We start from the raw sequence: 22,047 nt of genomic DNA, 5'->3' as shown, positions 1-22,047 counted from the left end.
TGGCCAATTAGGAAAAGGGGAAATGCAATGAAACCTGGGTGTCATTGTACACCAGTCATTGAAGGTGGGCATGCAGGTGCAGCAGGTGGTGAAAAAGGCAAATGGTATGTTGGCATTCATAGCAAAAGGATTTGATTACAGGAGCAGGGAGGTTCTACTGCAGTTGTACAAGGCCCTGGTGAGACCGCACCTAGAGTATTGTGTGCAGTTTTGGTCCCCTAGTCTGAGGAAAGACATTCTTGCCATAGAGGGAGTACAAAGAAGGTTCACCAGATTGATTCCTGAGATGGCAGGACTTTCATATGAAGAAAGACTAGATCGACTAGGCTTATACTCACTGGAATTTAGAAGATTGAGGGGGGATCTTATTGAAATGTATAAAATTCTAAAGGGATTGGACAGACTAGATGCAGGAAGATTGTTTCCGATGATTGATCTCTCTTTCACACTTTATGTTTCATAAGCATCTTTTAGCATCCTGTTGGTAAACTTTTGGCTAGCTTACTTTCGTATTCCGTCTTTACTTTCTTCATGATTTTTTTGTTCAAAGAGTAGTAGATAGTTGAGTGTTTGTGCTAGAGAGGGTGTGCACCCAAGTTTGCAGTAGTAAGGCAAAGATTGGGCAACTGTAAGATCCTGGACTAATCGGAACATTAGCTTCCACTGAATCTAAGGTTGTACAGGAAGCACAAATAATGGGAGGCCAGGGGTAGCCATGCCTGTAGTGATTAAGTTCAAAGCTTGGTAGTTTTCTTCTGAAATTCCAGAACCTCCCTAACTCTAATTCATGGTGAGGATTAGAAGTTAATTAATTACATTTTTTAAATGCTAATTTTTATCGAGGTTCAGAGAGAGCAGCTGTGACTCACTGATGTTTTATCAGTTAGCTTGGTGTTTGATCTCACCATTTGTGCTTATCTGTCCAGATAACAAATGGCACCGGTATCAACAAAGGGAGGTAATGATGCTGATATACACATAGTCTCATGCCTATATAACCCAGGAAGACCTCTGATGAGCCATTCACTGCACTGAGTGTCAACGATCTAAGAGACTTGGCATTTGCTCTTTACCTGCTGACAGGTTGGTAAATCTCAGAGTCATTGAGTTATAGAGCATGGAAATGGATTGCTTGCCTCAAATGGTCTATCTGACCAAGGAATCTACCTGACCTAATCCCATTTGCCTGCTTTTGCCCCATATACCTCAAAATGTTCCTATCTGTATATGTACCTTCTGAAATGGCATTGAAATATTGTATGTATACAAGTTATGTTGAGATGTATCTATGTGTTGCACTCTGTAAATCTTGTTTTTTTTCTCTTCTGAATAAAAATATTGTAAAAAGAAAGAAATCTTTCTTCTCTCACCTTACACCTCAGCCTCTAGGCTGAGATGGGTAATGTAAGGAGCTATTCAATCTCTCACTGATTCTCTGATCTATTCTTGGAATATTTAAAAATGATTGCATGTCAAAAGAATGCTTTGATTGTTGGTAAGTATGGCATTGGAGGAGCCAAAATTGGCTATGTGGTCTCATTTTTATGGTTTTCTATGTGACTGATATCTAACATTCCTAAATTCATCCTTTTTTTTAGGTGTGGTTGAATGAATAATGGCAACATTGTTCCTGCTGATGATTATAGCTCTTCTGGAGCCCTCTGCACAGATGTCTGTGAGTTTATTTCTAATTTTCATTTACTTGAACTAACGTTGTTCCTCCTCTCAGTTTTTACTGTAATTGAGTAGATCAGTGTGACTGAACAGTGAACAGAGCAGTCAACTCCTTCCAGAGTGTATCTCCATTTGTGCTCTAACCATGTGCAGAATGTCAGGAAGCAGAGTTCTCACTACCGTCAATGGGAAATGATTGAACACTGTTTCCCGTAAATTTCTATACAAATATTCATCTTATTGTAAAATCAAAGTTGAGTTTATTGTCATATGCACAAGTACGTAGAGTTGCAATGAAAAACTTACAACAGCATCATAGCATCAAATTGACTGCCTTCAAAAGAAAAAACCATTACGTAACCGTAAATTTATACACAATTCTAACAAAAAAAATCCCAAAGTTTGTTGTGGTGTTAACTGGAGAAGCTAGTCACAGTGTAGGAGTAGGGTTATGCTGGTTGGGTTCAGAAACAAATGACTGAGGGAAAGCAACAGAGAAGTAGCTGTCCTTGAACCTGTGGTGTGGGATTTCAGGCTTCTGTACTTCCTGCCTGATGGTACTGCAAGAAGATGGTATGTTTTGGCTGATAGGGATCTTTGATGACACATGTTGCCTTCTTGAGGCAATGCCTCATGAATTTGGTTGGGAGGGTTTCCTATTGTGTGTTGAGTTGGGGAGGGATTGCCAACAGTACAGAAGGATCGTCATCATTTATTGGGTAGGGTTCACCATGCCCTGTAATTACTTATGTTTCTTATATAGAAGGCCATGATGCGATCAGTCAGGATACTTTCAAAAGGACTGATTATTATCTGGTTTTCTACCTGACTATCAGTAACACTGTCTGGTCGAGATGATAAGCTTTGTTCTGGTTACAATAGTCATAGAACATTACAGCACAGAAACAAACACTTTGGTCCCTCTAGTCTGTGTTGAACTATTATTGTGCCTAGTCTCATTGACCTGCACCTGGACCATACCCCTCCATATCCCTCCCATCCCTGAACCAATCCAAATTTCTCTAAAATGTTGAAATTGAACCACATTCACCACTGCCACTGACAGCTTGTTCCACACTATTGCCGCCCCTTGAGTGAAGAATCCTCTACATATTCCCCATAGGGTTTCACCTATTACTCATCCTCAGTGGAAAAAGCTTGCTTGCATTTACTCTATTTATATCCCGCAAAATTTTGTACACATTTATCTCATCTCCCCTCATTCTCCTATGGTCTATGGAATAAAATCTTATCCTATTCCAAAGTTCTGTATAACTCAGGTCCACAAGTCCTATCAACATTCTTGTAAAATATCTTCTGGACTCTTTCAATCTTATTGATATCTTTCCTGTAGGTAGGATAGAATAAATCTAATATTTATTTTACAATTTTGTCCTAAGTAGTAATGGATTAAAATGTTTTTATATAGAGCTACACTAAAAGCTAATGTACCACCTGTCAGGGGCAAATCCAAAAGCCCCATCTGGAGTATTATTGTTTATCAATGTCTCTCCAACTTTGCTTCTACCTGTCACTACTCTATATACCCTTTATGTTGTTACTGAGGCTTTTGTTCACACTTTACTCACTGATGAATTGTTAATGTAACTCGATAAGAATTACTTATGAACTGAGCACCAGCTGGATATTTGCGCTGTTAATAACCATATGTTGATGTGGTTACAGGTTTCCACAGCTGTCAATGGAACAGTGAACAGTGAAGGACTATGTGTCTGCACAGTGATATTGCCTGATAACACATTCCCAGTGGAAAAAATGGAATATTTGGAAGCAACAACAACAGAGCTGAGTATCACTGTCCAAAGTGAAATCAGCAAGGTATGAAAATTGATTTACAGTACAATCCCATTGGACTTACGGACAATGCAAACTATAACACCAATGAAGGTTGACTACAGACTGCTGGTGACTTCAGTAGACAAATTCCCTTAAGGTTATTCCCACCCTAGGGATCTGACAACAGAATTCAAACTTCCAACATTACAAAAGCTACACATTGCAAAATTGCCAGAATTACAATGGTACACATCGTAACAGCTAGACATTAAAAGAGCTTCTGCATATTACTACAATAGTTGTGCAGTAAAAGAATGGGTTCATATTACAAGCCCTGCACATAACATCACTATCTATACAACAGCAATACATTAAAAACAGTATCCACGTTACAAGATTAGCTACACATTGCAACAATGGCTGCTTGTTATTTCTGTTCCTACACATTACAGCAATGGCTGCACATTTTAATGGCTACACGTTAAACCATAAGACCATACAATATAGGAGTAGAATTAGGTCTGCTCGACCATTTCATGAAGGCTGATCTAATTTTCTTCTCAACCCCAATCTCTGCCTTCTCCCCTTATATCTTCGTACCCCGATCAATCATGAATCTATCAATTTGGGCTGTAAATATACATAACGACTTGGTCTCCACAGCCACCTGTTTCAATTAATTCTACAGATTCACCACTCTCTGGTTAAAGAAATTCTTCATCTCCATTCTAAAAGGACACCCCTCTGTTCTGAGGCTGTGTCCTCTGATCCTAGACTCTCCCACCACAGGAAAAATCCTCTCCACTTCCACTCTATCAAGGCCTTTCAACATTTGATAGGTTTCAATTAGGTTACCCCCCATTCTTCTGAATTCCAGTGACTATGGGCCCAGAGCCATCAAATGCTCTTTTTATGACAAGATGTTCAATCTTGGAATCATTTTTGTGAACCTCCTTTGAAGTGTCTCCAGTTTCAGCACATCATTTCTAAGATAAGGGGCTCAAAACCACTCACAATTCTCCAAGTGAGACTTCACCAGTGCTTTATAAAGTCTGAACATTACATTACACACAAAATGCTGGTGGAATACAGCAGGCCAGGCAGGTGTTGTTCCTCCAACCTGAGTTTGGACAGTCTACTGTCAAAATGAATCCAAACTCAGGTTGGAGGAACAACACCTTATATTCCGGCTGGGTAGCCTCCAACCTGATGGCATGAACATTGACTTCTCTAACTTCCATTAATGCCCCTCCTCCCCTTCTTACCCCATCCCTGACATATTTAGTTGTTTGCCTGTTCTCCAACTCCCTCTGGTGCTTCCCCCCCCTTTCTTTCTCCCGAGGCCTCCCGTCCCATGATCCTTTCCCTTCTCCAGCTCGGTATCACTTTCGCCAATCACCTTTCCAGCTCTTAGCTTCATCCCACCCCCTCCGGTCTTCTCCTGTCATTTCGCATTTCTCCCTCCCCCCACTACTTTCAAATCTCTTACTATCTTTCCTTTCAGTTAGTCCTGATGAAGGGTCTCGGCCCGAAACGTCGACAGTGCTTCTCCTTATAGATGCTGCCTGGCCTGCTGTGTTCCACCAGCATTTTGTGTGTGTTGTTTGAATTTCCAGCATCTGCAGATTTCCTCATGTTTGCTCTGAACATTACATTGTTGCTTTTATAATCTAGTCTGCTCAAAATGAATGCTAACATCGCTTTTACCTTTCTCACCAGTGACTCAACTTGCAAATTTACCTTTAGGGAATACTGCACAAGAACTCCCAAGTCCCATTGTGTCTCAGTGTTCTTTTAGTATAGTCTCTTCATTTAGAAAATAGTCTACCATTTTATTTCTTCTACCAAGGTACATGACCATACACTTCCCTACCTTGTATTCCATCTGCCACTTAAACAATGCTGTATGTATACACACAACAGCTACACATTGTAGACCAGAAGACATTGAAGCAGTATATTAGGCTAATCAGCCCATTGAATCTGCTCTGCCATTCCATCATGGCTGATTTATTATCCTCTCAATCCCATTCTCCTACCTTCACCCCATAAACTTTCAAATAAAAAAACTATCAACCTCTATTTTAAGTTTATCCAGTGACTTGACCTCCACAGCAATGTTTGCCAATCTTTGCCTCTGGCACAGAGTCTGGCCCTGTGGGAAAGGAAGAAGGCAGCAGTGATAGGGAACTCTACAGTTAGAGGGTCAGACAGGCAATTCTGTGGCTGCAGGAAAGAAACACGGATGGTAGTTTGCCTCCCAGGTACCAGGGTCTGTGATGTTTCTGATCATGCTAATATTGATTGGCACCTGATTAGTTCCAGAGGTTTAGACGGGGCAGAGTTTGTTAATTGTGTCCAGGATGGGTTCCTGTCACAGTATGTTGACAGGCCGACTAGGGGGAATGCCATACTAGATCTAGTATTAGGTAACGAACCGGGTCAGGTCACAGATCTGTCAGTGGGTGAGCATCTGGGGGACAGTGACCACCGCTCCCTGGCCTTTAACATTATCATGGAAAAGGATAGAATCAGGAAGGACAGAAAAACTTTTAATTGGGTAAGGGCAAATTATGAGGCTATAAGGCTAGAACTTGCAGGTGTGAATTGGGATGATGTTTTTGCAGAGAAATGTACTATGGACATGTGGTTGATGTTTAGGGATCTCTTGCAGGATGTTAGGGATAAATTTGTCCCAATGAGGAAGATAAAGAATGGTAGGGTGAAGGAACCATGGGTGACAAGTGAGGTGGAGAATCTAGTCAGATGGAAGAAGGCAGCAAACGTGAGGTTTAGGGAGCAAGGATCAGATGAGTCTATTGAAGAATACAGGGTAGCAAGAAAGGAGCTTAAGAAGTGGCTGAGGAGAGCAAGAAGGGGGCATGAGAAGGCCTTGTCAAGTAGGGTGAAGGAAAAAGGGTCGGCACAACATTGTGGGCCAAAGGGCCTGTACTGTGCTGTATTATTCTATGTTCTATGTCCACGATATCCTGAAGTGGGAAGGTGAATAGCCAGAGGTTGTGGTACATATTGGTACCAACAACATAGGTAGGAAAAGGGAAGAGGTCCTGAAAACAGACTACAGGGAGTTAGTAAGGAAGTTGAGAAGCAGGACCTCAAAGGTAGTAATCTCGGGATTACTGCCTGTGCCATGTGACAGAGAGTATAGGAAAAGAGTGAGGTGGAGGATAAATGCATGGCTGAGGGATTGGAGCTGGGGGCAAGGATTCAGATTTCTGGATCATTGGGACCTCTTTTGGGGCAGGTGTGACCTGTACCAAAAGGACTGGTTGCACTTGAATCACAGGGGGACCAATATCCTGGCAGGGAGGTCTGCTAAGGCTATTGGGGAGCGTTTAAACTAGAATCGCTGGGGGGAGGGGATGGGAACTGAACTGAAGAGACGGAAGAAGGGTGATTGGCTCACAAATAGAGAAAGCTTGGAGACAGTGCAAGAGGAAAGATAGGCAGGTGATAGAGAAGGGATACGCTCAGACTGATGGTTTGAGGTGTGTCTATTTTAACGCAAGAAGCATCATGAACAAAGTGGATGAACTTAGAGTGTGGATCAGTACTTGGAGCTACAGTATGATGTTGTGGCCATTACAGAGACTTGGCTGGTTCAGGGGTAGGAATGGTTACTTAGAGTGCCAGGCTTTATATGTTTCAGAAAGGACAGGGAGGGAGGCAAAAGAGGTGGGGGTGTGGCACTGCTGATCAGAGATAGTGTCACGGCTGCAGAAAAGGAGGAAGTCATGGAGGGATTGTCTACTGAGTCTCTGTGGGTGGAAGTTAGAGACAGGAGGGGGTCAATAACTCTACTGAGTGTTTTGTAGAGGCCACCCCAATAGTAACAGGGACATCAAGGAGCAGATAGGGAGACAGATTCTGGGAAGGTGTAATAATAACAGGGTTGTTGTAGGAGATTTTAATTTCCCAAATATCAATTGGCATGTCCCTAGAGCAAGGGTTTAGATGGGATTGATTTGATAGGTGTGTTCAGGAAGGTTACCTGACACAGTATGTAGATAAGCCTACAAGAGGAGAGGCTGTACTTGATCTGGTATTGGGAAATGAACCTGGTCAGGTATCAGATCTCTCAGTGGGAGAGCATTTTGGAGATAGTGATCACAATCCTATCTCCTTTACCATAGCATTAGAGAGGGATAGGAACAAACAAGTTAGGAAAGCGTTTAATTGGAGTAAGGGGAAATATGAGGCTAAGGAACTTGGAAGCATAAATTAGGAACAGGTGTTCTCAGGGAAATGAATGGCAGACATGTGGCAAATGGTCAGGGAATACTTGCGTGGAGTTCTACATAGGTACAATTCAATGAGACGGAAAGGATGGTAGGGTACAGAAACTGTGGTGTACAAAGGCTGTTGTAAATCTAGTCAAGAAGAAAAGAAGAACTTACGAAAGGTTCAAAAAACTAGGTAATGATAGAGATCTAGAAGATTATAAGGCTAGTGGGAAGGAACTTAAGAATGAGAGCCAGAAGGGACCATGAGAAGGCTTTGGCGAGCAGGATTAAGGAAAACCTCAAGGCATTCTACAAGTATGTGAAGAACAAAAGGATAGGACATGAGAGAATATAACCAATCAAGTGTGACAGTGGAAAAGTGAGTATGGAACCAGAGGAGATAGCAGAGGTACTTAATAAATACTTTGCTTCAGTATTCACTAAGGAGAAGGATCTTGGAGATTGTAGGGATGATTTACAGTGGATTGAAAATCTTGAGCATATAGACATTATGAAAGAGGATGTGCTGGAGCTTTTGGAAAGCATCAAGTTGGATGTTTCCAGGACCAGATGAGACATACACAGGTTACTGTGGGAGGTGAGAGAGGAGATTGCTGAGCCTCTGGCGATGATCTTTACATCATCAATGGGGATAGGAGAGGTTCCGGTGGATTGGAGGGTTGTAGATGTTGTTCTGTTATTAAAGAAAAGGAGTAGAAATAGCCCAGGAAATTATAGACCAGTGAGTCTTACTTCAGTGGTTGGTAAGTTAATGGAAAAGACCCTGAGAGGCTGGAATTATGAACATTTGGAGAAGCATAATATGATTAGGAATAGTCAACATGGCTTTGTTAAAGGTAGGTCGTGCCTTCTGAGCCTAATTGAATTTTTTGAGGATGTGACTAAACACATTGATGAAGGTAGAGCAGTAGATGTAGTGTATATGGATTTCAGCAAGACATTTGACAAGGTACCCCATGCAAGGCTTATTGAGAAAGTAAGGAGGCATGGGACCCAAGGGGACCTTGCTATGTGGATCCAGAATTGGCTTGCCCACAGAAGGCAAAGAGTGGTTGTAGACGAGTCATGTTCTTCATGGAGGTCGGTGACCAGTGGCGTGCGTCAAGGATCTGTTCTGGAACTCGTTCTCTTCATTATTTTTGTAAATGATGTGGATGAGGAAGTGGAGGGATGAGTTAGTAAATTTGCTGATGATACAGAGGTTTGGGAGTGTTGTGGATAGTGTGGAGGGCTATCAGAGGTTACAGTGGGACATCGATAGAATGCAAAACAGGGCTGAAAAGTGGTAGATGGAATTCAACCCAGATAAGTGTGAGGTGGTTCATTTTGGTAGGTCAAATATTATGGCAGAGTGTAGTATTAATTGTAAGACTCTTGGCAGTGTGAAGGATCAGAGGGATCTTGGGGTCCGAGTCCATAGGACACTCAAAGCTGCTGTGCAGGTTGACTCTGTGGTTAAGAAGGTATATGGTGCATTGGCCTTCATCAACCATGGGATTGAGCTTAAGAGCTGAGAAGTAATGTTGCAGCTATATAGGACCCTGGTCAGACCCCACTTGGAGTACTGTGCTCAGTTCTGTGCACCTCACTACAGGAAGGAGGTGGAAACTATAGAAAGGTTGCAGAGGAGATTTACAAGGATGTTGTCTGGATTGAAGAGCATGCCTTATGAGAACAGATTGAGTGAACTCGGCCTTTTTTCCTTGGAGTGGCAGAGGATGGGAGGTGATCTGATAGAGGTGTATAAGATGATGAGAGGCTTTGATCATGTGGATAGTCAGAGGCTTTTTCCCAGGGCTGAAATGGCTAACAAGAGAGGGTACAGTTTTAAAGTGCTTGGACGTAGGTACAGTGGAGATGTCGAGGTAAGTTTTTTACGCAGAGTGGTGAGTGCATAGAATGGGCTGCCGGCAACGGTGGTAGAGGTGGATACGATAGGGTCTTCTAAGAGACTCCTGGATAGGTGCATGCAGTTTAGTAAAATAGAGGACTATGGTAACCCTAGGTAATTTCTAAAGTAAGTACATGTTCGGCACAGGATTGTGGGCTGAAGGGCCTGTATTGTGCTATAGGTTTTCTATGTTTCTAAGTCTACAGAATTACCACCATTTTGGCTAAAGAAGTTCCTCCTTCTTTCCATTCTGTAGGGACGTCCTAGTATTCTGAGGCTGTGCCCTCTGGTCCTAGACTCTCCTGTTAATGGAAGCATCCTCTCCATGTCAACTCCATCTAACGCTTTCAATATTCAGTACATTTCACAAGATCCCCCTTTATTCTTCTAAACTTCAGCAAGTACAGGTCCAGAGCCAGCCAATATTCCTTGTACATTAATCCTTTCTTATAAACGTCCTCTGGACCCTCTCAATAGCAACCCATTCTTTCCTGGATTTGGGGCTCAAAACTGTGATCTGGCCGATGCCTTATAGGTTCAAAGCATTACATCGTTCCTTTATATTGCATTATATTCTAGACCTCTCAAAATGAATGTTAACATTGCATTTGCCTTCCTTATCACCACCTCAACCTACAAGTTAACCTTCAGGGAATTCTGCACTAGGACTCCCAAGTCCCTTTGCTCCTCTAATTTATGAATTTTCTCCTTATTTAGAAAATAATCCAAGCCTTCATTCCTTCTACCAAGGTGCATGACCATTTCCCTACACTGTATTCCATCTGCAACTTCATTGCCCATTTTCCTAATCTATCCAAGTCCTTCTGCTGACTCCCTGTTTCATCAATACTGCAGACTTGGCTACAAAGGCATCAGTTCCATCATACAGATCATTAACATACAACGCGAAAAGTAATGGGCCTAACACCAGCACCTGCAGAATACCTCTAGTCACCAATAGCGAACCAGAAAGGGCCACCCTTATCCCTACTGTTGGCCTTCTGCTAGTCAATTAATCTTCTCTCCATGCCAATATCTTTAATATCATCTGGTCTTATCATGTTTGGCAGCCTTATGTGCAACATCTTCTCAAGCCAATATAACAGTGGTTGCTTGTTCCAACAATACTTGCACATTATCAAAATTAAAGGGAAAGTAAAACTCATAATGCAAGCCGATATGGAAAATACTGGAGGAACTGAAAAGGCCTGGTAGCATCAGTTGTGGGAAGTGGATAGTTAATGTTTCAGTCTGAGTACTGACAGTACTAACAGTACTGTGTGGCCAATTGAACTCCTTGTCCATTTTGTAATTATCTAGATTAATAGCGTCTGCAGTTGTTCTTGTGTCTCAAAATGCAGACTTTTTCTGAGATATGAATGGTTCCTTTTTGTCCAGAGGGGACGTTAAACCAGATGCCTTTGCTGTGTCCCTCTGTCCAGGTACAACATTACGCACAGATTATCTCAGTCCACATGGTGAAGCTGCGAAATCTGACCCAGCGAGTAGAGAGCATTGAGGCAGGAGGCTCCTACACTCAACTCGACTTTGAGCTGCTTAAGCTGGAGATCCAAGAGCTAGTGACGCTCACCAATCAGCTGAAGGTCACAATCAACGGAAGCAACACCATCATCGACCAGCTTTACATAGAGGTCAGAATGTAAACATTACACACTCGATTCTCCCTGTGTCTATAGTGAATGTTTAATTATCGATGAAATGACCCGGTCAGTACTGATACAATGACAGTAAATGAATGGCTTCATGAGGATAAGACTACATGTAATAACATCAGAAATGCGAATGTGTTTAAATACTTGCCTAATCTTCATCCTCTATATCAAGTTCAAGTCTGTATCAAGTCCAAAGAAGAAACATATAAATTAGCAAAAAAAGGCGGCACTCCTGAGGACTGGGAGAAATTCAGAGACCAGCAGAGGAGGACAAAGGGCTTAATTAGGAAAGGGAAAAAAGATTATGAGAGAAAGCTGGCAGGGAACATAAAAACTGACTGTAAAAGCTTTTATAGATACGTGAAAAGAAAAAGATTGGTCAAGACAAATGTAGGTCCTTTACAGTCAGAATCAGGTGAATTGATGATAGGGAACAAAGACATGACTGATCAATTGAATAACTACTTTGGTTCTGTCTTCACGAAGGAGCACATAAATAATCTTCTGGAAATAGTAAGGGACCAAGGGTCTAGTGAGATGGAGGAACTGAGGGAACTACATGTTAGTAGGGAAGTGCTGTTAGGTAAATTGAAGGGATTAAAGGCAGATATATCCCCAGGGCCAGATGGTCTGCATCCCAGAGTGCTTAAGGAAGTAGCCCAAGAAATAGTGGATGCATTAGTGATAATTTTTCAAAACTCCTTAGATTCTGGATTAGTTCCTGAGGATTGGAGGGTGGCTAATGTAACCCCACTTTTTAAAAAAGGAGGGAGCGAGAAACCGGGGAATTATAGAGTGGTTAGTCTGACATCGGTGGTGGGGAAAATGCTAGAGTCGGTTATCAAAGATGTGATAACAGCACATTTGGAAAGAGGTGAAATCATCGGACAAAGTCAGTATGGATTTGTGAAAGGAAAATCATGTCTGACGAATCTTATAGAATTTTTTGAAGATGTAACTAGTAGAGTGGATAGGGGAGAGCCAGTGGATGTGGTATATTTAGATTTTCAAAAGCGTTTTGACAAGGTCCCACACAGGAGATTAATGTGCAAACTTAAAGCACACAGTATTGGGGGTATGGTATTGATGTGGATAGAGAATTGGTTGGCAGACAGGAAACAAAGAGAGGGAGTAAATGGGACCTTTTCAGAATGGCAGGCAGTGACTAGTGGGGTACCGCAAGGCTCAGTGCTGGGACCCCAGTTGTTCACAATATATATTAATGATTTAGACGAGGGAATTAAATGCAGCATCTCCAAGTTTGCGGATGACACGAAGCTGGGCGGCGGTGTTAGCTGTGAGGAGGATGCTAAGAGGATGCAGGGTGCCTTGGATAGGTTAGGTGAGTGGGCAAATTCATGGCAGATGCAATTTAATGTGGATAAATGTGAGGTTATCCACTTTGGTTGCAAGAACAGGAAAACAGATTATTATCTGAACGGTGGCCAATTAGGAAAAGGGGAGGTGCAACGAGACCTGGGTGTCATTGTACACCAGTCATTGAAGGTGGGCATGCAGGTACAGCAGACGGTGAAAAAGGCAAATGGTATGTTGGCATTCATAGCAAAAGGATTTGAGTACAGGAGCAGGGAGGTTCTACTGCAGTTGTACAAGGCCTTGGTGAGACCGCACCTAGAATATTGTGAGCAGTTTTGGTCCCCTAATCTGAGGAAGGACATTCTTGCCATAGAGAGAGTACAGAGAAGGTTCACCAGATTGATTCCTGGGATGGCAGGACTTTCATATGAAGAATGACTAGATCGACTAGGCTTATACTCACTGGAATTTAGAAGATTGAGGGGGGATCTTATTGAAACGTATAAAATTCTAAAGGGATTGGACAGTCTAGATGCAGGAAGATTGCTTCCGATGTTGGGGAAGTCCAGAACAAGCGGTCACAGTTTAAGGATAAAGGGGAAGCCTTTTAGGACCGAGATGAGGAAAAACTTCTTCACACAGAGGGTGGTGAATCTGTGGAATTCTCTGCCACAGGAAACAGTTGAGGCCATATTTAAGAGGAAGTTAGATATGGCCCTTGTGGCTAAAGGGATCAGGGGGTATGGAGAGAAAGCAGGTACAGGGTTCTGAGTTGGATGATCAGCCATGACCATACTGAATGGCGGTGCAGGCTCGAAGGGCGAATGGCCTACTCCTGCACCTATTTTCTATGTTTCTATGTTTCTCTAAGTTCTGTTGATTCTGAAAGGAAAACAATCAATGTCTTTTTAAAATAATTCTCTATTTTCTGATATTTAAAAAGAGTTAAATGCCTTGGGGCAGGGGGTTTTCTTAAACCTACTCGTAAATTATTTCTCAAGATCTCCTGTCTATTCTTCACCTGCTCCATGGCTACCTTACATAGAAACATAGAAAATAGGTGCAGGAGTAGGCCATTCGGCCCTTCGAGCCTGCACTGCCATTCAGTATGATCATGGCTGATCATCCAACTTAGAACCTGTACCTGCTTTCTCTCCATACCCCCTGATCCCTTTAGCCACAAGAGCCATATCTAACTTCCTCTTAAATATAGCCAATGAACTAGCCTCAACTGTTTCCTGTGGCAGAGAATTCCACAGATTCACCACTCTCTGTGTTAAGAAGTTTTTCCTCATCTCGGTCCTAAAAGGCTTCCCCTTTATCCTTAAACTGTGACCCCTCGTTCTGGACTTCCCCAACATCGGAAACAATCTTCCTGCATCTAGCCTGTCCAATCCCTTTAGAATTTTATAAGTTTTGTTACGTACCCCGTAACTGGGTGTCTGACCAGCAGAGAAAGAAGAATCCGTTGGAGTCTGGTGGTACTAAATATCAAAATTGTTTATTAGTAAAATAAGCAAAACAATACCAATAATGCAAATATACATATAACACAAGTTAGCAGTAATAAACCTAAAAGTGTAGGAATAATAATAATAAGCAATAATAAACAAGCTCTATCGATGTCTAGGGATAAATGAATTGTCATAGAATATAAAGTTCAGTTCAGTTCATGAGTGCTGAGGTAGTTATGCTTGCTGAGTTGTAATCGTTGGAGAGAGAGAGAGAGAGACAGAGAGTGAGATGTAACAGCTGCAGTCAGGAAAACCTTGAATTATTTTTTCTTATTCCGTTGTACCGCCGTGGTCATCCAGCTATGACCTCTCCGTCCTTCTGCTAGACCGTTCTTCTGTGGTGGACTCGTCACTCTGGCATGAGTGGACACACACACAAGTCCCCACCGGCCCTGCTTTTACACTGATAGCCTTACTGACCGACCTCCTGGTTTGGTCTTCGAATCCCCCACCTTTCCTTGTGGGTTCACATCCCTCAGTCAGGGTCCACTGGTGTGTCTGAAGGGTGTCTCTCTAGACCTGTCTTTTATCCCTACCAACGGGGACTCAGTTATCCATCAATCCTGAATGACCGTGTCCATTAAATCATGCCACTCCTACAGTCCACTGAGGAATGTTAACGAGCAAACTATTGTCCTTGCAGCAAAACAGTAAATAATTCAAAAGGAATCACAATACAGTTAATCAGCAATCTCCCTCTCTCTCTTATCTGTTGCAAATGTTCTTGCCTGTTTTTCGTCTCTCTTTCTCATGGTCAGCGTAGCAACAGTAATAGTTCGTGGTTCTCAGGGGGGGATGGTTAACTCTGTACCCCATTGTCCATCAGGTCTGTTCATCACTCATAACAGTTTCAATAAGATCCCCCCTCAATCTTCTAATTTCCAGCAAGTATAAGCCTAGTCGAGCCAGTCTTTCTTCATATGAAAGTCTTGCCATCCCAGGAATCAATCTGGTGAACCTTCTTTGTACTCCCTCTATGGCAAGAATGTCTTTCCTCAGGTTAGGGGACCAAAACTGCACACAATACTCCAGGTGTGGTCTCACCAAGGCCTTGTACAACTGCAGTAGAACCTCCCTGCTCCCGTACTCGAATCCTCTTGCTATGAATGCCAACATACCATACGCCTTTTTCACTACCTGCTATGCCCACTTTCAATTACTGGTGTACAATGATACCCAAGTCTCGTTGCACCTCCCCTTTTCCTAATCGGCCACGATTCAGATAATAATCTGTTTTCCTGTTCTTGCCACCAAAGTGGATAACCTCACATTTATCCACATTAAATTGCATCTGCCATGAATTTGCCCACTCACCTATCCTATCCAAGTCACCCTGCATCCTCTTAGCATCCTCCTCACAGCTAACACCACCGCCCAGCTTCGTGTCATCCGCAAACTTGGAGATGCTGCATTTAATTCCCTCGTCTAAATCATTAATATATATTGTAAACAACTGGGGTCCCAGCACTGAGCCTTGCGGTACCCCACTAGTCACTGCCTGCCATTCTGAAAAGGTCCTGTTTATTCCCACTCTGTGCTTCCTGTCTGCCAACCAATTCTCTATCCACATCAATACCATACCCCCAATACTGTGTGCTTTAAGTTTGCACACTAATCTCCTGTGTGGGACCTTGTCAAAAGCCTTTTGAAAATCCAAATATACCACATCCACTGGTTCTCCCCTATACACTCTACTAGTTACATCCTCAAAAATTTCTTGTAACTCTCTAGACCCCTGTCTGAGCATTGCTTCCTAAACCTTAAGTAAACTTCTTTCTCCCTCTTGACTGGATGTTCCACATCATTAACAAAACAAAGATAAATTAACATAAACTTAATTTAACAAATTAATGCCTAAACGTCTTTTTCCAAAATGGAATACTTAAAAACATGAAAGAATTGGAGCTATCTAAAGAAACTTTTTTTCACACCTGTCTTTGTAAATGTCCTGAATCAAGGGAAGTTCACAATTACAGACGTGCTGGGCTGTCTGCACCACTCTCTGCGGAATCCTGCGATTAAGGGAGGGATAGTTCCCATACCAGGCAGTGATGCAGCCAATCAGGATGATCTCAATTGTGCCCCTGTAGAAAGTTCTTAGGATTTGGGGGTCCACACCAAACTTCCTCAACTGTCTGAGGTGAAAGAGGCGTTGTCGTGCCTTTTTAACAACAAAGCTGGTGTGTACAGACCATGTGAGATCCTTGGTGATGTGAATGCTGAGGAACTTAAAGCCGTTTACCCTCTCAACCCCAGATCCATTGATGTAATTAGGGGTTAGCCAGTCTCCATTCCTTCTGTAATCCACAACCAGCTCATTGTGGCTACAAGAACAGGTCAGGGTCTGGGTAGCCAACAGTGTGTGACTCACTTGCTGACACAGCAAGTCTTTCCATCATCTATAGTACAAGGTATAAATCAGGAGTGCAATGGAACACTTTTCACTTGCTGAATGAGTGAAGCTTCAACAACTCTCAACATCATCCTGGATCAAACAGAGCTTGGTTAACTCCCTATCTACCTCTGCCCAGAGTAGCTGCAGTGTGTACCATCTACAAAATGCACTCAGTCACTGCCTAGGCCATCTTCACAGCATCTTCTCCACATTCCATGAAGGATGCAGGCAGCAGATGCAGCAAGGGACACAACCTGGTGGATTTCCCATCCCCTCATACAACTCTGATCTTCTGTCATTGCTGTGTCTATATCCTGGTACACCACCCCAACAGAACAGCAGAACTATCTTCACCAGAAGGATCAGAGTGGTTAAAGAACAAGATTCACCACCATCTTCTTAAGAGAAATTTAGTGAGGGGCTTTTAGTACTGGCTCCACCTGCGAAGCACAGATATTGGAAAATAAACACTTTAAAAAATAGTTTGCTTCCTTAAAATATTGAAAAGCAACCACTTTCTCCTTCAGGGAGAAGAAATGATTTTTCATGGACGCAGTTTGCCCCCCTCTGGTCCCAGGTGTAGAATGGAGAACTCCAGCCTGAGGTATCAGCTCTACAGAATGGTCAACAGCTCTGGGCAGGGTGATGACAACTGCCCCAACAGTAGTTTTCCTCTCTGCTTTTCCCTGTAGATGGACTACCCTTGGCATCAAGATTCAGTTCCAGTTTGGTACAAGACACAAGTTAACCTGTACCAGTTGTTATGAATGAGATAATTTTTACTTGGCTCCTAACTGGTCCTCCCTTTAATGTTTCCTTTGCTTCAGATTCAGAACATATCAATCATCGTGCACCGACTGGAATCATATGACAAGAACAACGTCCTGCAGATCCGCAAGGAGATTACAGCACTGAAGGAGCGACTGGCAGAGTGTGAGAAGAATCAGGTTCCAACAACCCCTCCATCAATTGATTACGGTCAGTTACTGATCAACCCTAACCGATGATCAGACAGGAAGGCATGAAAGGAGTACTTAACTGAATCATTAAGCCATATTTGTTATTGCAAGTTTTAAGAGTCATTTGCAATGTGGACTGAAAATATTTGTTATCCCCTGGAACAAGAGGGGGAGTGGGAAGGGAAATAGAAAGAGGGAGAGGGGGAACAAAGATGAAGGAGGAGAGAGAAAGAATGAAGGGGAGGGAGGAGAGATAAAGGGAATGAGAAGGAGAATGGGGAAAAAGAAATAGGAGAGAGCGAGAGAAAGTAAGGAAAAGAAATGGAGAAAACAGTATAATGAGAAACAAAGAAATAGATCTTGCTGTGGAGAGAAGAAGGAAAGGGGGCAGAGAGAGAGGGACAGGGATAAAGAGAGAAGAGGGAGAGAAGGAGAAGGTGATGGTAAAAACAATGGACAAAAAAGAAAACAAATCATCCTCTTTCATTCTCTCTGTTACACCAGGATCTTGAAGGAGCTGGCTTGGAATTTGGTGCCAATGTCCTCATTAATTAACTTCTGAGTTCTTTTCAGGGAATCTGTCATTCCTTTACATCAATCTCTCATTCTGTGTGTTGTTTTATTCATGTCTGTTGACTCCTTTCTCTTTCTGTTCCTCTCAGGGTACATATTTCTGCTCATTCTCCTCATGCTATCCACTCCAAGGTCTTTCTGTTTCTCACACTCTCTCTCATTCTATTCCTCATGAGTCTTCTCTTTTGCCAATTCTCATTTTAACTTTTTTCTTTCTCTTTTGATCTTTCTATCTCTGTCACACCAAGTTCTCTTATTTGGTTTTCACTCTGTCCACTCTGTTTTCTCCATCGCCTTCTCTCTTACATCTCTACCATCCAGAGGTGGTGTCTCTACCATCTCTCTTTCTCTTTCTAATCCTCCCTCTGTGTGTCTCTTTACCTCTTGCTTTCATGCTCCACACCAAGATCAGTTTCTCTGTACTGTATTTTCTCCATTTCTCTCTCACTCCTTCTGCCCATCTCTTTCCATTCTTCTTTCTCTTTCTGTTCTTCTCTTTTCTCTTTCTGCCTCTCTCCCTCTTTCTCTTTGTTTCTCCTCCCCTTCACTTTTTCTCCATCTTTGCCCCTCTTTTTTTCTCCCCCACAGTCTTCTCTCTCTATTTTTCTTTCTCCCACTCTCTCTATTCAATATCTTTCTTTGTTTTTCTCTCTCTCCATCTAGTCTGTTTTCCCATCTCACTTTCTCTATATCTCTCTCATCCTCCCTTTTTCTGTTGCTACACCTTCCCTTTCTTTCCGTCTCTCTCCCTCCTCATTAACCCCTTAGTTTCTCCTGCCACGCTTCAACCATCTTTTCCACGTCACGAGGGAGATTTTCAGAAAAGTATCTGAAAAAACATGACCTGGTTTCCAGAATGGGAACAATGCACAACAAAGAGATCATTTTGATTTAAGGTGGCATAGATTTATGGTGAGAAGGGAGGGATGTAATGGGGACTTGCGAGACAGTGTATCTACTTAGATAAGCATTCGGAATGAGCTGCCAGAGGAAATACTTGAAGTAGGTTCAGTGACGACTTTCAAAATATAATTGGACAGGTACGTGGATAGAGAAGAATTATTGGCCAGATTGGGATCAGATTGGACAGACATCTTATTCATTTGGATCAATGGGCCTATTTTCATGCTCTGTGACTCAATGACTCTGCAAGTATATTAAGTTAATAACAAACAAATTTGGTTCAATTCAATTCACTCCAGAAAACCAAATGAGGAAAAATACATTCCGTGAATATATCCAGGAATGTGTATAAAATAGAAGTGATTACTTCATAATTATATATTTTTTGTATTGACAGGGAGCTGCAAGCATGGTGGACTCCTCAATATAACCAAGCCTTTTGTGACACAGCTGAACTGGTTGGGATCAGGTTACAAATATGGAGCATGGGGCAAAGATCCTGCTCCTTTACCCACTAAAAATGAACTGTACTTTGTGTTTGCAGACAACTATGAATACCGATTTGATACCTTCCGACTACATACTTCATACGATGATTTACTGATCTACAAAAATGGAATTAACAAAAGACTTGGGTATTATAGCAATTACAACAATGCGCAGGGAGGTGGGATGGTTTTATACAACAACTCCTTGTATTATAACTGTTACAACAGTAGGCAAATGTGCAGGTTTAATGTAGACACAGAGGTGCTGGAGAAATCAACATTGGCAAATGCAGTCTACACCAACCGATTCTCTTATCAGGGTGTTAATTACCAGGACATGGACTTTTCTGTGGATGAAACTGGACTGTGGGTCATTTACTCCACTGAACAAAATGCTGGGAATATTGTTATCAGTAAAATTAACACTACATCTTTCACTGTGGAGAGGACGTGGGTCACTAGACAATTCAAACCTGGTGTGACCAATGCCTTTATGGTCTGTGGGGTGTTGTATGCGATTAGACCAGTGAGCACACGGGTGGAGGAGATTTTCTATACATTTGATACCAGAACTGGTGAGGAAGGTACACTTGCTATAAAGATGGATAAAGTGATGGAGACATTACAGAGTGTCAGCTACAACCCCTCTGATCACAAGCTGTATGTCTTCAATGATGGCTACCAGGTGACTTATGATGTGATATTCAAACCTGATCAATAATTATCAGTTGAAGCTGAAAATCATTGGGAAATCAGGGTCTGAATTTGAATTTCTGTAGCTGAATATCAATTTATATTTCACCTCCAAGTTAATGTTAAAGTTAAAACAGCAAAGCCATGCTGCTGAAAACAAATCACTCAATGCCTTACAAGTTTGGACCAATTCTATTTATAAACAACCTGTATTCTAAATGTGATGATGTTCTGTTCATCCAAATTGGTGGTGGGGTTGGCATCCATCGGTCTCGAGAGACCATGGATCTGCGCCTGGAGTTTCCAGGGCGCAGGCCTGGGCAGGGTTGTATGGGAGACCGGCAGTTGCCCAAGCTGCAGGCCTTCCCCTCTCCACGCGACCAATGTTGTCCAAGGGAAGGGCACTAGGACCCATGCAGAGCAATGTGTTGTTAAGTGCCTTGCTCAAGGACACAAACACGCTGCCTCAGCTGAGGCTCGAACCAGTGACCTTCAGGTTACTAGTCTGATGCCTTGCCCACTAGGCCGTGTGCCAATTTATCCAATTCATCCAAATTAGTGCTGGGACTATTTGCAAGAGGAAGAAGGTTACTGATCTTAGGTTGCAGCCTATGGGTTTAGATGACTGTACAATCAATGTTACACTGCATCTAGTGATACAATTCCACTCCTTTTATATCCCATAAGGTTTACTGGGCAAGTGGTAAAGTCAACATGAAGATGGATGTCTTAATACTAATGATCATGTCAGTCCCAGCTTTGCTGGGGGTGGGTGGTAGTGATGGTTGGAAACTCAGGCCTGATGGAGACATTAACTTATTTCTGAATCTGTTACTATCACTGATTATCAGATGTAATATAATGTCCTTATGGAGAAATTATATTGCAAAACCACAGATTGATTAATAAAAGCAAAATCTATAAGTCTGTTGCATGATTTTATTCTGTGTTTTATTTTCAGACATTTATCCAAACATTTGTGTGTTTCCCCTTCCAATCTTTACCACACTTTGGCCTCATGCACCAACTGAGGTAACACTTGGTGGGGCTGTTGCAATGATCTCAATGCCTCCTAAAAATGTTTCCCAATCCCACCCTCATTTGGAACTCCAATGAGTCAGTTGAAAATTGGTGAATACGGCAGATTTATTAAATACTTGGATCAATTTAATAAATGATGATGGAACAGAGACACGGACCTGGAATAGACAGCTGGCGATACATTACCTGCGAACTCCTCTGCAGGCTGGTGGAAACAGAAAGAACTTCCAGCATTTCCAGAGGGGACTGCAGATGTAGAATCTGGTGTGACCAAAAAAAGCTGCAGGAACTCAGTACATCAGGCAACATCTATGGGAAGTTGGTGTTTTAAGTCAAGATTTCATCCGGTACAAATGTTGAATCTTGGTTGAAAAGTTTTACTGTCCACAGATGCTGCCTGACCCACTGAGTTCCTGCAGCATTTTGTTGAATGGAGGAAATGTTCCCTACATTTTCCCCTCTAGAATGTTTGCACATTCCATTCTTACCTCTGTTCATTAGCAACTGAAAACCTTCCATATCCCTCAGCACCTCCAGACCCTTTGTCCATTTCTCAACTTATGTTCATCTATCTGTGTCATCAGAAATGTCAGCGACCAAGACATGGGAGTCTTCATTGAAGTGATAAATAGAACTTGGAAAATGTTGCGCACAACCCTAATGACACAGCACTTAGTACATTCCGCTAACTCACCTGCATCCGCCGTCTGTTCTCTGGTATCTCATCAATCTTTTATCTACAATAATACATTACTTCTTAGTTATGACAATTTATTCTACAATAAACCTTGTGCCAGCACTTTACAACATGCCTTCTGGAAATCTAAAGATACTGTGTCCACTGCTATCATTTTATTCACATCA

At 42.2% G+C, this 22,047-nt stretch overlaps 1 protein-coding gene across 1 annotated transcript; it reads left to right on the top strand.

Moving 5' to 3' along the window:
- The first annotated feature begins 1,029 nt into the window (after positions 1 to 1,029).
- On the top strand, positions 1,030 to 20,555 carry LOC140716226 (olfactomedin-4-like). Its single transcript, XM_073028847.1, has 6 exons — positions 1,030 to 1,083; positions 1,599 to 1,675; positions 3,361 to 3,513; positions 11,070 to 11,279; positions 17,354 to 17,504; positions 19,359 to 20,555. Exons 2-6 carry the CDS (start codon positions 1,616 to 1,618, stop codon positions 20,168 to 20,170), a joined length of 1,386 nt encoding a protein of 461 aa, XP_072884948.1. The 5' UTR covers positions 1,030 to 1,083; positions 1,599 to 1,615; the 3' UTR covers positions 20,171 to 20,555.
- Positions 20,556 to 22,047: the final 1,492 nt, after the last annotated feature.

Source organism: Hemitrygon akajei, chromosome 25 (assembly GCF_048418815.1).
Source record: "Hemitrygon akajei chromosome 25, sHemAka1.3, whole genome shotgun sequence".
NCBI lineage: Eukaryota > Metazoa > Chordata > Chondrichthyes > Myliobatiformes > Dasyatidae > Hemitrygon > Hemitrygon akajei.
This window is presented reverse-complemented; position numbering and strand designations above follow the sequence as displayed.